The sequence below is a fragment of the Rousettus aegyptiacus genome, unplaced genomic scaffold, assembly GCF_014176215.1.
Source record: "Rousettus aegyptiacus isolate mRouAeg1 unplaced genomic scaffold, mRouAeg1.p scaffold_m13_p_6, whole genome shotgun sequence".
Classification (NCBI taxonomy): Eukaryota; Metazoa; Chordata; class Mammalia; order Chiroptera; family Pteropodidae; genus Rousettus; species Rousettus aegyptiacus.
In genome coordinates, this window is record NW_023416309.1 from 2,495,582 (window position 1) to 2,509,733 (window position 14,152).

General features: G+C 49.7%; 1 protein-coding gene across 1 annotated transcript; it reads left to right on the forward strand.

The window, feature by feature from the left end:
• The first annotated feature begins 280 nt into the window (after nt 1-280).
• On the forward strand, nt 281-9,724 carry RBP3 (retinol binding protein 3). Its single transcript, XM_016142777.2, has 4 exons — nt 281-3,328; nt 5,577-5,767; nt 7,608-7,750; nt 9,279-9,724. Exons 1-4 carry the CDS (start codon nt 281-283, stop codon nt 9,722-9,724), a joined length of 3,828 nt encoding a protein of 1,275 aa, XP_015998263.2.
• Nucleotides 9,725-14,152: the final 4,428 nt, after the last annotated feature.

Genomic DNA, 14,152 nt, shown 5'->3' on the forward strand with positions numbered 1-14,152 from the left:
GTACAGAGGTGACACAGCAAAATGACATTTAGTATATCTTCTGGGTTAAACCACCTTGGCCCCTTCTGCCCAGTCCCTAGGGCTGATGCGCTTGAATTAGACAGGATTAAAGGCTTACTGAAGGTGGAAACCACACCCCAACTCCCGCATTTAGCCTCAGACCTTCTGTCTGCCAGCTGAGAAGGACAAGGAAAGAGGGCAGCCACACAGGGCAGCGCTGTGGCCTTGAGCACAATCAAGAAAGTTTCTGTGCAGGAGCCAGCCCTCCTTCTGATTCCCCATGACAAGAGAATGGGCCCTGCTCTTGTCCACCCTGCTCTGTGGCCTGGCTGGCCCCACACACCTCTTCCAGCCGAGCTTGGTGCTGGACATGGCCAAGGTCCTCCTGGATAACTACTGCTTCCCAGAGAACCTGATGGGGATGCAGGAAGCCATCGAGCAGGCCATCAAGAGTCGCGAGATCTTAGGTATCTCAGACCCTCAGACACTGGCCCATGTCCTGACAGCCGGGGTACAGAGTTCCTTGAATGACCCTCGCCTGGTCATCTCCTATGAACCCAGTGCCCTCATGGCTCCCCAGCAGGTGCCAGCACTCACCCACCTCACACAAGAAGAACTGCTTGCTCAACTGCAGAAAGGCATCCGCCACGATGTTCTGGAGGGCAATGTGGGCTACCTGCGAGTGGACGACATCCCAAGTCAGGAGGTAGTGAGCAAGCTGGGGGGCTTCTTAGTGGAAAATGTCTGGAGAAAGCTTATGGGCACCTCTGCCTTGGTGCTGGACCTCCGACACTGCACTGGGGGCCACGTTTCCGGCATCCCCTATGTCATCTCCTACCTGCACCCAGGAAACACGATTCTGCATGTGGATACCATCTACGACCGCCCCTCCAATACGACCACTGAGATCTGGACCTTGCCCCAGGTCTTGGGGGAGAGGTACAGTGCTGACAAGGATGTGGTGGTTCTCACTAGTGGCCACACCGGGGGAGTGGCTGAAGACATAGCATACATTCTCAAACAGATGCGCAGAGCCATCGTGGTGGGCGAGCGGACCGTAGGGGGTGCCTTAGACCTCCAGAAGCTGAGGATAGGCCAGTCTGACTTCTTCCTCACTGTGCCTGTGTCCAGGTCCCTGGGGCCCCTGGGAGGAGGCAGCCAGACATGGGAGGGCAGTGGGGTGCTGCCCTGTGTTGGGACACCGGCAGAGCAGGCCCTAGAGAAGGCCCTGGCAATTCTCACCCTGCGCAGGGCCCTGCCGGGAGTCATGCGGCGCCTACAGGAGGCTCTGCAGGACTACTACACACTGGTGGACCGCGTGCCGGCCCTGCTGCACCACCTGGCCAGCATGGATTTTGCTGCAGTGGTCTCTGAGGAAGATCTGGTTACTAAGCTCAACGCTGGCCTGCAGGCTGTGTCTGAGGACCCCAGGCTCCTGGTGCGAGCCATTAGGCCCAGGGAAACCTCTTCTGGGCCTGAGGCTGGAGCTGACTACCCACCAGAGGTGGTCCCAGCAGTGCCAGAGGATGAGGTTGCCCGGCAGGCTCTAGTGGACTCCGTTTTCCAGGTGTCAGTGCTGCCAGGAAACGTGGGCTACCTGCGCTTCGATAGGTTTGCAGATGCCTCCGTGCTAGGGGCACTGGGCCCATACATCCTGCACCAGGTGTGGGAGCCCCTGCAGGACACGGAGCACCTCATTATGGACTTGCGCCAGAACCCTGGAGGGCCATCCTCCGCTGTTCCTCTGCTGCTGTCCTACTTTCAGGGTCCTGACTCTGGCCCTGTGCGCCTTTTCACCACCTATGACCGCCGCACCAATGTCACACAGGAGCACTTCAGCCGCACAGAGCTGCTAGGCCAGCGCTATGGCTCCCAGCGTGGGGTGTACCTGCTCACCAGCCACCGCACTGCGACTGCTGCCGAGGAGCTGGCCTTCCTCATGCAGTCACTGGGCTGGGCTACGCTGGTAGGTGAGATCACGGCAGGCAGCCTGCTGCACACCCACACGGTGTCCCTGCTGGAGACGCCTGAAAGCGGCCTGGTGCTCACTGTGCCCGTACTCACCTTCATTGACAACCATGGAGAGTGCTGGCTGGGCGGCGGAGTGGTGCCCGATGCCATCGTGCTGGCTGAGGAGGCCCTGGACAAAGCTCAGGAGGTGCTAGAGTTTCACCGCAGCCTGGGGGCCTTGGTAGAAGGCACAGGACGCCTGCTGGAAGCTCACTATGCGCGCCCAGAGGTTGTAGGGCAGACAGGAGATCTGCTTAGAGCCAAGCTGGCCCAGGGGGCCTACCGCACAGCTGTGGACCTGGACTCCCTGGCCTCTCAGCTCACAGCCGACTTGCAGGAGATGTCCGGGGACCATCGCCTGCTGGTGTTCCACAGCCCCGGTGAGCTGGCAGCAGAAGAGGTGCCTCCACCACCCCCTGCCATTTTTTCCCCAGAGGAGCTCTCCTACCTCATCGAGGCCCTTTTTAAGACAGAGGTGCTGCCTGGCCAGCTGGGTTATTTGCGTTTTGATGCCATGGCCGAGCTGGAGACGGTGAAGGCCATTGGGCCACAGCTGGTACAGCTGGTGTGGCAGAAGCTGGTAGACACAGCTGCACTGGTTGTCGACCTGCGCTACAATCCTGGCAGCTACTCCACAGCTGTGCCCCTACTCTGCTCCTATTTTTTTGAGGCAGAGCCCCGCCAACACCTTTATTCTGTTTTTGACAGGGCCACCTCGAGGGTCACAGAAGTGTGGACCTTGCCCCAGGTGGCTGGCCAGCGCTATGGCCCCCACAAAGACCTCTACATCCTGATGAGCCACACCAGTGGGTCGGCCGCTGAGGCTTTTGCTCACACCATGCAGGATCTGCAGCGGGCCACAGTCATTGGGGAGCCCACCGCTGGGGGGGCGCTCTCTGTGGGCATCTACCAGGTGGGCAGCAGCCCCTTATATGCCTCCATGCCCACACAGATGGCCCTGAGTGCCAGCACTGGCGAGGCCTGGGACCTAGCAGGAGTGGAGCCTGACATCACTGTGCCCACAAGTGAGGCCCTCTCCACAGCCCGAGACATAGTAGCCCTGCGCGCCAAGGTACCCACTGTGCTGCAGACAACTGGGAAGCTTGTTGCCGACAACTACGCCTCTCCTGAGCTGGGGGCCAAGATGGCTGCCAAACTGAGCCGTCTGCAGGGCCGCTACTCGAGGGTGACCTCAGAAGGAGCCCTGGCTGAGATGCTGGGTGCTGATCTGCAGGTGTTGTCTGGGGATCCACACCTGAAGACAGCCCATATCCCTGAGGATGCCAAGGACCGCATTCCTGGGATTGTACCCATGCAGGTGAGATACAAGGGAGACTTGGCCCAGCATAGTCCTGGGGGGAGTTGACCAATTGTCTGCACATCCAGAGCTCTGTGCGTGATACAAGACAATGGCTTCCAGACTTGTTTTCATGCTTAAGTTTTCACTAGTCACATCTTTTTCTCTCTCACATCCTGTCATCTTAGTTGCTCCCCATGCCCATGGGGTCTCTGAGCACCTCTGTGGAACATTGGTACCCACAAGAACTCAGTTTAAAAACCCTTGATATAAAAGGAGCTTCGCTCTTGGCTGGTGGAAGGCAAGGGTTTGCAGGGCTTCTCATCGTCAGTTTTGTGAAAGGGATCAATAAGTCATATGAGATTACTACAATTTCCTCCTCTGGAAATGTGGGGTTTGAGTTAATGCTTATTACTTGCCTACCTCAGGGGTCCACAGTTTTTGTAGATGGATTGGGGAAATGGAGACAGGAAAACAGGCAGAAGGCATGGCCTCACAGTGCCTTGGAGCTAAAATGTGGAACCTGGATGCAGGTCCTGGAGTGGCCAAGTATGCCAGTGCCCAGCCCAGAGAATTATGGCCATGAGTTTTGCTATGTTAGGCATGGACAGCCTTCTCCTCCCCTCCCCTCCCACAATGCAAAGCATTGCATCCTGAAGGGATTGCCCTCATTGGACACGCACCCTGATCCAAGTGCCAGCTGGGTAAGAAATTCTGAGAGAAGCTGATATGGTCAGAATATGTAAAGCCAGCACTGAAGATTGGGGAAACACCAAAAAAGTGAATCAGTGCTGAGGAGCTGTGCTGCTGGGTAGATGAGGGAAATACCAGTGGCCAAGGTAAGCCATAGTTCTCCCCAGGAGCTCCCATCAGCAAAGAGCTACATCAAAAGCAGCATTTACAACATCTCTCCACGTGGGTTATCATCTATGATTTCACTGCATAGTCAGGGCTGCAGTTGTCTTGGGTCTCCTTGAAAGCAGGGCCTGAGATAAGGGCATGGGTGTAGGCAATTTATGTGGGAGGTAGTTGCTGAAGTAGGAGTGAGGGAGCAGGGAGAGTGGGAGGAAGGATGGAAAAGCTGACAGGTGGGTGCATTATCGAGACTGTTGCTTCTGAAGATTCCAACAAGACCCTGACAAATGGAGGTGTCCCTCTGAAGCTTCTAGTCTCCATTGGCTGAGGGTCCCCCCAGGGAACATGAACTTTCTCAAATTCCAAAGAAGTTTGGAGAAGGTCTCAAAGTAGAGAGCAAAAAATTATGGAGGTGTGCTGGAGGCAGGACCCTGATAGCTGGGGTCCAGTTGCAGCTCAGATCAAAGGAGGACCGAGGGCACCTGAAGCATCTACTTCAGAATTGTTATCTCATTTTACGAAAGGGGAACTGAGGCCTGGGAGGATGCAGAGGACAGTGTCCTACAGTCAAAATGCTTGTGACTGATGTTACAGCAGGGCTTGCAGGCTGTATGTCCCAGTCAACAGTGGTATATCCCTGTTGGCTACTTGCCTTCAGTCCAGCTCATAGAACCTGCCTTCTAGCAGCCTTGGAGGAAGAAGGAAGCCCAGGCATGTTAAGGGAGCCTAGTAAGTGCCAGAACTATGCTAAGCTCGCAGGGCCTCCAGATTCAAATTGAGGGGCTCACTCCTTTCTAGTGTAGTCAGAGTTCAGTTTAGTGTCACAAGTGGATTCAGATTCTAGCTCCACCACTTACTGGCTGTGTGACCTAGGGCAAGTCGCTTTATCACCCTGTGCTTCAGTTTCTTAACCAAAAGATGGGGATAATGGTGTCTCCTCTACAATGTCACCATGAAGGTGATGGTAAGTGCTGCAAAGTGCTCATCACGGGACAAGTCCCTGGTAAAGATTCAGGATCCCAGTAGCTAACGTTGTCCCTCCCTGTCCTAGAAGAGGATAAAATGAGCTCAGGGACATCAAAAAATGTCTGGTGAGGTCAGGGCAAACAGAGTGCAGACAATGTCTGGGTCTTTCAGCTCTGGACACCAGGGAATGGGGTTGGCACACATGAGCTTTCTCAGTAAGAAGGCTTCTGACCATAGGTGGGTTCGTATCTTAGAGTTGCCTGCCACATAACCTGCCAAAACCATCAGAAAAGGTCCTGGCACCTATTACCTCTTTCAGAAATGTTAGTTTCCTTTGCATACCCTTAATATTTCTCATGGTATGAAGAAAATTCATGGTGTCCACTTTCCCAAGCTTTAAACTCTGTTCCTCTCTTCTTACACTGAGCCGGGCCCTTTAATCTTTCAGATCCCTTCCCCTGAAGTTTTTGAAGATCTGATTAAGTTTTCCTTCCACACTAACGTGCTTGAGGACAACATTGGCTACTTGAGGTTTGACATGTTTGGAGACTGTGAGCTACTCACCCAGGTCTCAGAGCTGCTGGTGGAACATGTCTGGAAGAAGATTGTACACACGGATGCCATAATTATTGACATGAGGTCAGTGGACTAGGGGTCAGTGGTTCTTGGCCAAGCAAAGGAAGTTGCCAGAAAACAGTAAAAGCTATGGGTCTATTCATGGGGGAAAAACGGACCCTGGGACACAGAATTGGAGCTAAAAGGGACTAAGTCACCTGACTATCAGGGCTCTGGCCAGCTAGTTTAGGGGTTCTGGTTAAAGCTCCTTTTATGATTTCAATGTGCATTCCAGGCTAAAAAATCACTGGACCAATTCTGTTGTCCCCAAATGTGCCTGGTCATAGGAGTTCTTGGAGAGGGAGTGGGGAGGAGGAAGGTAGACACAAATAATACTGATTCCAGTGCCCTATACCAGCCCTACTGAGTTGAAAGCTCCAGGAGTGACACCCAGTGATCTGTGTGTTTGATAGGTATTATCCCAGGTGATTCTGATGGTCGGTCATGTTTGAGACAGCTAGGTCTCCACCTGTGGTTGTGGCTCACATCATACAAAAGCAGCGCATGACTACCCTGGGCATGAGAATCATAAAGCCAAAGTCTCAGAGAGAATGTGCAAATTAGCTGCTATTGTTGCAAAAAAGAATTTTTCGCTTCACAAAATGATTATTGAAAGAATGTTTTCAGCTAGCCACCTCCCTTCTGCTTCTGTAAAGGTGTGCCTCGTAGAGGTGGGTTTCTGTCTTATAACAGGTGGGAGGTCAAAGAATGCCCTGTGGCAGTGGCCAGACCCAGGCCCCCTGTGATTCCCAGGTCCAGAGGTAGGCTTGCCATGGGCACCTTCCATTGCACAGGAAAGGGCAGGATGCTCCCCTGGGATGCAAACGGTTCCCACCCCTACCTACTCCCATTACTAGAGATACAGCAAGGATTGGCTGAGATGGAGTTTCCAAGTCTGGTAGTTGGCCTGCAGCATTCCCGTGGCTCTTAGTCATCATTAGGTGGCTCTGGATCCCAGAGGCTTGTTCTTCCTGGAAGAGAAACCGTCTCCCAGGGCTCCACAGTGTGTGCCCAGAACTTGAGCTTGGGGTCTCTTATGTGTAACTCTGATTTCTTTACTCTTCAAATGCTGTTAAACATCCAAACTATCCTCATGCTAAGTCCCTATCTGCTTAACTGTGCCAGCCACATTTGTTGAATAGCCTACAGGTGTGCTTTGCTTAAAGCCCTTTCCAGCCTGAGGTATGGATGTTCAGACACGAAGTCATGGGCCCTGATTCCAGCTGGGCCATCCTAAATTATCAACCAGAAGAGGCTCCTAACACACTGCCAGCCCTGCACTATTTATTTCCAAGATGAGAAGATGTGCCCAGGGAGGTCACAAAATGAGCTAAATCTAAATGGCCCGGTACAAATGCAGACTCCACTTTTGATGCATACAATTCTGAGCATTCTACAACACTAAGTGCCACATTAGGATACCTCAACCAAGACACCTAGTGGGTTTTGTGAAATTATCAAGAATGCAACTGGGGAGGACTCTGTTACCAAAATGTGTTCCTCTCACAGGCAGCATGGGTGCAGGGAAACAGTCTGTGGTCAGGAAGCAGGGGAATTTATTGAGTTCCTGACTACAGGACTTGGCAGAGCCTTTAATGTAATGTATACAATATGTATCACACAATAAATACGTGATTAGAAGGGGTGAGTATGGTATGTAGTATACTCTAAATAAATTTGTTCTCAAGAGATTCGTACTCTGGGGACCGCCAACCAAATAATTCTGTAGGAAGAGGAAGTGGCACTAGACTGAGGCTGCCTGGAATTAGAACCTTCCACAGGACAAAGACCCCAGCCTCCCATAGGGGCACCAAGGGTCTCATTGTGAGCTCTGCCCTCAGTGGCCTCCACTCCCTTCTCTCAGGTTCAACATTGGTGGCCCCACCTCCTCCATCTCTGCCCTGTGCTCCTACTTCTTCGAGGAAGGCCCTCCCATTCTGCTGGACAAAATCTACAGCCGGCCCAATGACTCTGTTAGTGAGCTCTGGACCCACTCCCAACTTGCAGGTGCGTGCAGAAGTCTTCCATTTCCTGTTCTTATTCTAGAAACTTCTGGAGAACTAGAGAAAGACATTTGAGTTCAGGTTAAAGTAATAATAAGTGGAATAAAGTCCCTGTCTTATGCCATGCACTTGCATGTATGATCTTTAATCCCCACAAAACTTGTACAATTATGCCCATTTTCTAGAGGAGAAAAATGAGTCTCAACTGGGTAGACTATCCTGTCTAATATCACTTAGCTAGTGAGTGAAAGTGCCAAAACTTAAACTCTGGCTTGTCTAAAACACAAACGCCTCCCATTCTCCCCACTATAACCATCAGCCTGCAAGACAAATGCAGAACTAGAAGGATCTCCCTCCCATGCCCATCACCAAACCTCATTGGGTTTCCAGTGCTCATCTTACCTGAACACTTAGCAGCAGCTCAGCATTCCTGCCAAAAGAAAGTTCTGTTGCTGGGCTTTCATTGCCTGCCCTGGGCCCAGAGCAGAGGCTGAAGAAGCTGTGCAGGCCCCATGCTTTATAGAGCCACGACTCTCCCAGCCCTGTTCCTGGTGGACAGCCTCACTCCATCACCCTTGCCCAGTGCACAAAACCAAAGAACCTGCACTCCCATCAACAAAAGGGAACTGGGAGACCAAAAGTGGTATGGCTATAACCAGAAAAGCACCCTACAATTTTCCTTATCACACAAGCATTTGGGGGGAACTTTCAAGACACACATTCAATAATATTGCAAAATGTAAATAAAAATCAGAACCAGGTGAATTCTAAATTCAAATAGACATTCAAGAGCAAGGTATTAAAATAGACTCAGCTCTGTAGTTCATGGGGTCCTAGAACCGTGATGTCCAATATGGCAGCCACTGAGCAAGGAAATTTGGCACATATGAATTGTGATGTGTAAAGTGTGAAATGAATGCCAGATATTGAATGTATTTTATGGAAAAGATTTAAAATATCACATCAATAATTTTATTAATTATATTTTTGAGGAGAAAATATTTTTGATATATTGAGTTAAATAAAATATTATTAAAATTCATTTCATCTGTTTCTTTATACTTGTTCAATGTGCCTACTAGAAAACATAAAATGACATCTGTGGCTCATATTGCATTTCTGCTAGACATCTTTGTCTTAGAGACTTGTCAAGTCACAAACTTAGCTCTTCTGAGAATCTAAAGTAAAAAGAAAATCTGACCAGGTTAATTGTTCCCATTCATAAAAAGGAAGCATGCCCTTTTCTGAAAAAAATTCAAGCCTTTCCCTACTACTTGGTAGTAAAAGAACCTGCATGGCGGCACAGGGGGTTCTGAAGCACTTACATGCTTAGGGTTGGGTACACGTTCTTATCCTTATTTTACAGATGCAGATACTGGAGATTCAGAAAGGTGAAGTGACTTGCATGTGGACACAAGCATGCAGAACTAAATTTCAGGCCCTCATCTGTTGGGTCCAGGCAGTTTGGAGGAGGCAGATTCCCCCAAGGAGATGACTTGACTCCCCATCTTAAAAGGCCTTCTCTCTTGCAGGTGAACGCTATGGCTCCAAGAAGAGCATGGTCATTCTGACCAGTGGTGTGACAGCCGGCGCTGCAGAGGAATTTACATACATCATGAAGAGGCTGGGCCGGGCACTGGTTGTTGGGGAGGTGACCAGTGGGGGCTGCCAGCCTCCACAAACCTACCACGTGGATGATACCCACCTCTACATCACCATCCCCACAGCTCGCTCAGTGGGGGCTGCAGATGGCAGCTCCTGGGAAGGGGTGGGTGTGGTGCCCCATGTGGCTGTCCCTGCAGAAACAGCCCTCACCAGAGCCAAGGAGATGCTCCAATACACTCTGAGAAGGGCCCGGCGGAGTCCAGGTCAGCAGGGCCCCCAAGAGGGCCTCCGTGGGCAGAGCCCCAGGATGAGCGGGACCTCTGGGCCACACACTATGGACACTAAGGCACCTCAGGCACATGGTCCTGCATGAGTCCCACAAGGGGCAGAAAGGGCCTGCTGAGCTCTGGTTAGAATTTGTGTTGGAAGTACCCTTGGAGCTCATCCATCCCGTCTCTTTGCCGCTGCCAGAGTCCTTTCTGTTTGAACATCTAGGGACAGGGAGCTAGCCTTCTCCACAGTAGTTATTTTGGGGAAATGAAATCCAGATCTACCCCAGGTAATGGATGCCCTGTGAACACATGTGAATATTGGGCTGCAAGTCTGTGTTTTCCTGAGGTGGCAGCCCTCAGACACTTGAAGACAAGTCCATGCTTACTTAGAATCTTCTCCTCCCTATCCCAAACCCTCTCAATCCAATTCTACATAGCAAATCTATCTTTCCTTCACATGTTATTTCTACACCCCTGTTCTCCAGCTTTTGTCAGGATCCTGAAAGCCATGCGATGTCCCAACATACCATGTTGCTACAAAAAAGAAGAGCAGTCCTAGGTGGTAGTCTGGGTGGCTGCCCTACTCATTCAAGTACAGCCTGCAACTGCACTGCCTTTAGTGACCAAGCCCACTCCTTACAGGGTGAGAACTTGTAGCATGCAAATCCCATGACCTCCTCCAAAACTGAGCAAGCACCAGAAGGAGACAGGGAGCCCAAGGGTAACCTGAGGGAAAGAAGCCCCTGGCTAGTGCCCTGGGAGCCATGAAACCCTGCTCTCCTGGAGTCATTGGGGACTCAAAAGTGAGAGATCCTGCCCAAAGTAACAGTGAGGGTGAGGCTACAAGAGCGGGGGGGGGGGGGGGACTCCAGCCCCCATTTAGTGCTCCTGGAGCCCCAGGATCCAAGATATCTGAGTGAGGATTAAGTACTGGTGTCTCCTGGCCTTGCTGTCTGGGGAGACCAGGCTGCAACTGCCACAGGCCACGTCCCCCAGGGCATTGGGCTAACTTAACCACACAACCTTGATTTCACCAGCCCTCCTGCCCCCAAACTCCAGAGAGCTGTGGAATCTGGGCACACTGCTGGGCCATCACCTATACCAAGATGGAAAACTTTGAACCAACCCTATCTAAATAGGAAAGCCTGGTTAGAAGGGAAGATTTCATTTAAGTTCCTTTTCCTTCTGCTAAATTCAAGTAAGATTAACTGCACGATTGAATTTTAGTAGTATTATGTATCCTGCAATCTTTTTTTTTTATTCATTAGAACTGTTATTGTCCAGGACATGCTCAGATGTCATCTGGTCAGATAAAGTCCCTTGATTTCTCTGTGCACTTGCTCAATCTTCTGTGAACCCTGCTACAGTGCTTGTCTCTCTTACATTATCAATCTCCCCAGCTGTCCTATGGAGCAGTCAGGGATGGAAACTTAATCTGTTTGCCTCAGCTCCTCCAGCCCTAAACAAACCTGGCATCTGGTAGGAAGAGCTCAGCATACCATGAATGACGAATGAATGAATGAATGAATGAACAAATGAGGCCCCTCTCTACTGAAAGGGCATTATTACATGATGTAGAGACACTCAAGGGGGTTTATTTCTCTAGCCCTCCTGGAATATGGTGAGAAGGAAAGTCAGTCAAGAGTGAGCAGGAAGGGCTGAGGGCGGCCCCTTTGGCCTGCATCCAGGGGTGCTGGAGTGCCCAGAAGACTCCAGCTAGGCTGTGTTGTAACAACATGAGTGACAAATGGATTATAAAGGACCTGAAAGAGTTTCAAAGCTGGCTCTGTAGGCCAGGACAGGACTAGGGGCTTCCTTATCTTCATCAAACCCAGACCACACTCAGGGCAACCAAACCACAGAGTCATTATATGGAGAAAGGAACACAGTGATGTGCTGGGCCCATATCCTCTTCCTGTCCCCACCTTTGGACAGATCCTGAGGGTGTCAGGCCAGCCACAACAAGTGGTAGAGGCAGAGAAGATCCAGGAGACCAGATGTGAGCCTCAGGAGGTAGGCTCAGTGGAGCACACCTGCTCCCTGACCAGGGGCCGACAACACAGGGCCAGGGTGGGCAGGATGAAAGAAAGCGGCTCTGGGTCCTGGGAGCCCCATGCAGGTGTATTCCAACAGAACAAACCATGCCTCTGCCAAACTCTATGTAGTTAGGAGAAGAAAGAAAAGGTGTACTTCATCATCAAATCCTTGCTGGAAACTTGATCCACATTCCCTACTAGGGCAGCAGGGGCCGGGCACTTATTCAAGAAGGGTTATGAAGGGGGCACCTGCAGGATCTCGTGGGTTTTCTTTCTTTAAGCTAAACTGGAGCACCAGAGAAGAAAATCAGCTCTTTCCCCACCTTACTCTCTTGCTTCCTGCATCTGCCCACACAGTTCAACACACAACCAGTGACCACGTTTGCATGTCAGTGATGGCCCTGGCTTTATGGTTTTAACGGAGGACCCACACGGCTTTAATGGAAGAAAACATGGCTCAGAAAAATGACACAGCCAGAAGCACACTGCAAGGAAACCTGCCTCTGAGGTCTCCACTGGAGGGCACCCATCTCACACATCCTGGTCCCTATAGGATTAGTGCCACCTGGCCTAAGGACCTATTCATTGCCTTGCTGACCAGGGCAGCTGGCTCCGAAAATAGTTTCCTAATCCAAGCATCTTAGAATAGCAAGGATATCAGAGGCCACTGGCTTCCTTGTATTCTACCCAGGAAAACAAGATGATCAGGGAAGAGAAAAGTTGAATTTAAATAACCCCAGCCCTCCACCCAGCATGCACTGTCTTCTCAGTCCCCATGCAAAATTGGTTTCCAAAAATTCTTTCCTAGAAGTAACAAAAATTAAAATACATTGGAGAATGGTTTATTTTTTAAAATAAAAGGTTTATTTTGTATGGGATTCATATCTTGCTATGTGATCTTTAGACCTCCCACGTGACTTGTACTACAAAAAATAAAATATTATGCAAATAGCTAGGGTGTGTTAACCATTTCTCTGAAGATAAGTGGCATGCAGTGGAGGCCTGCTGCCTCCAGGGGGTGTGAGCACCCACCAAAATAAAGAAAGATGCAAAGTTAACCCTGGGACAATATCTACTGACTTTTACCCTACGGAGAATCCTCTTTATGTGTCCAGAGGAATAGGGCAGTATGCTGGGGCTAGCAGTGCCAGGCCCAGCACCCAGCCTATTAGAGACTGGGACCATAATAGAGTTAAGGGTCTCCAGCTCCTGTCCCTCCCCACCACCATCACTAATGTGCTTCCTTAAGTCCATGTCATTTTGACTTAGTGTTTAAAAACCAACTAAATCAGTTGACCCTTAATTCCACATACCATCCTGATTTTTGGCCTCTTTTAAACCTGTGTTCGGCATGGTGCTGAGGAACTTTCATCCAGAACATGAGCTCTAGGTGTCAGGAGTACCTTTCCTCTCTTTTCTCTCCTCTCCCTCAGAACAGAGTGGGATTCACTCACTTTCATTAACCTAATTATATGATTATTTGAGTAGGATCCATGGTCTAAGATTCAAGTCATAAGTTGAAATCCAGGATTCCAGCCTTATCAAGGTTTTAATTCTCCTCCAGATACAAACAGAAAGAAAAGCATATCTTGATTAAAATTAAGAACTAAAATGGATGTGAATTCAGAATGCATTATTTTAGCCTCATTAGGACATCTCGTGGACTTTTATAAACGAATGCTGGGAGATGATTTATTAAGATACAATTAGCCATTTTTGCAGTCACTATAGGTATTTCCCCTTCCTTTGTCTAAGAAGTTAGCCAAGCCTTTCTGTTCATTGACTAGATGGCTTCTATGTTCCCCACCTAATGACAGCACTGCCAGAAAAATGTGAAGGATCCTGCAAGAGGTGGAGGACAGAAGATAGAGCACATTGGAGAATAAAAGCAAAGACATCAAAGCAGCATGGGGAGATGGTGTGATGCTAAGAGAGGGTGCCGTCTTAGGTGGGGGAGAACTTTCTCTGAACTTGAAAGGCAGGTGAGGAATTTCAAAATGACAGATTGCATATTCTACCAAAATTATGAGATTGGGGTGCAGAGATTAAATTTGATACAGAGAATTTAAGAAATGTGGCAATTCTTACCCCAGAATTGTAGAGAAAATTCATACCTGCCGATGTGATGTTTTATGGCAAAATCACCAGCCAAACTTTAACTGGTACAGAAGGTGGCTAAGAGAGCTTGGGCAAAGTCATGATTAAAAGAGACTATTCTCTGGTAGATACAGGAGGGCAGGAGAGAAGAACAAAGGAGACAGGATTCGACTGCCAAGGGGGCTTTGGGAATCCAGCCTGGTGACAAGCAGGAACTGCCACATGTATAAGCTGTGTGTCATCACCTCTAAAAATCATCTTTCAGTCGATTTAAATAACCACAAAGCAACGAGCATCTACATCACTTTTTACCAAAATAAGCTCCATCTTAAAAATTGAGTTGGGGGATGTTTTGTTATGCTTCTTTATAAATTTAATTAATTTAATTAACTTTAT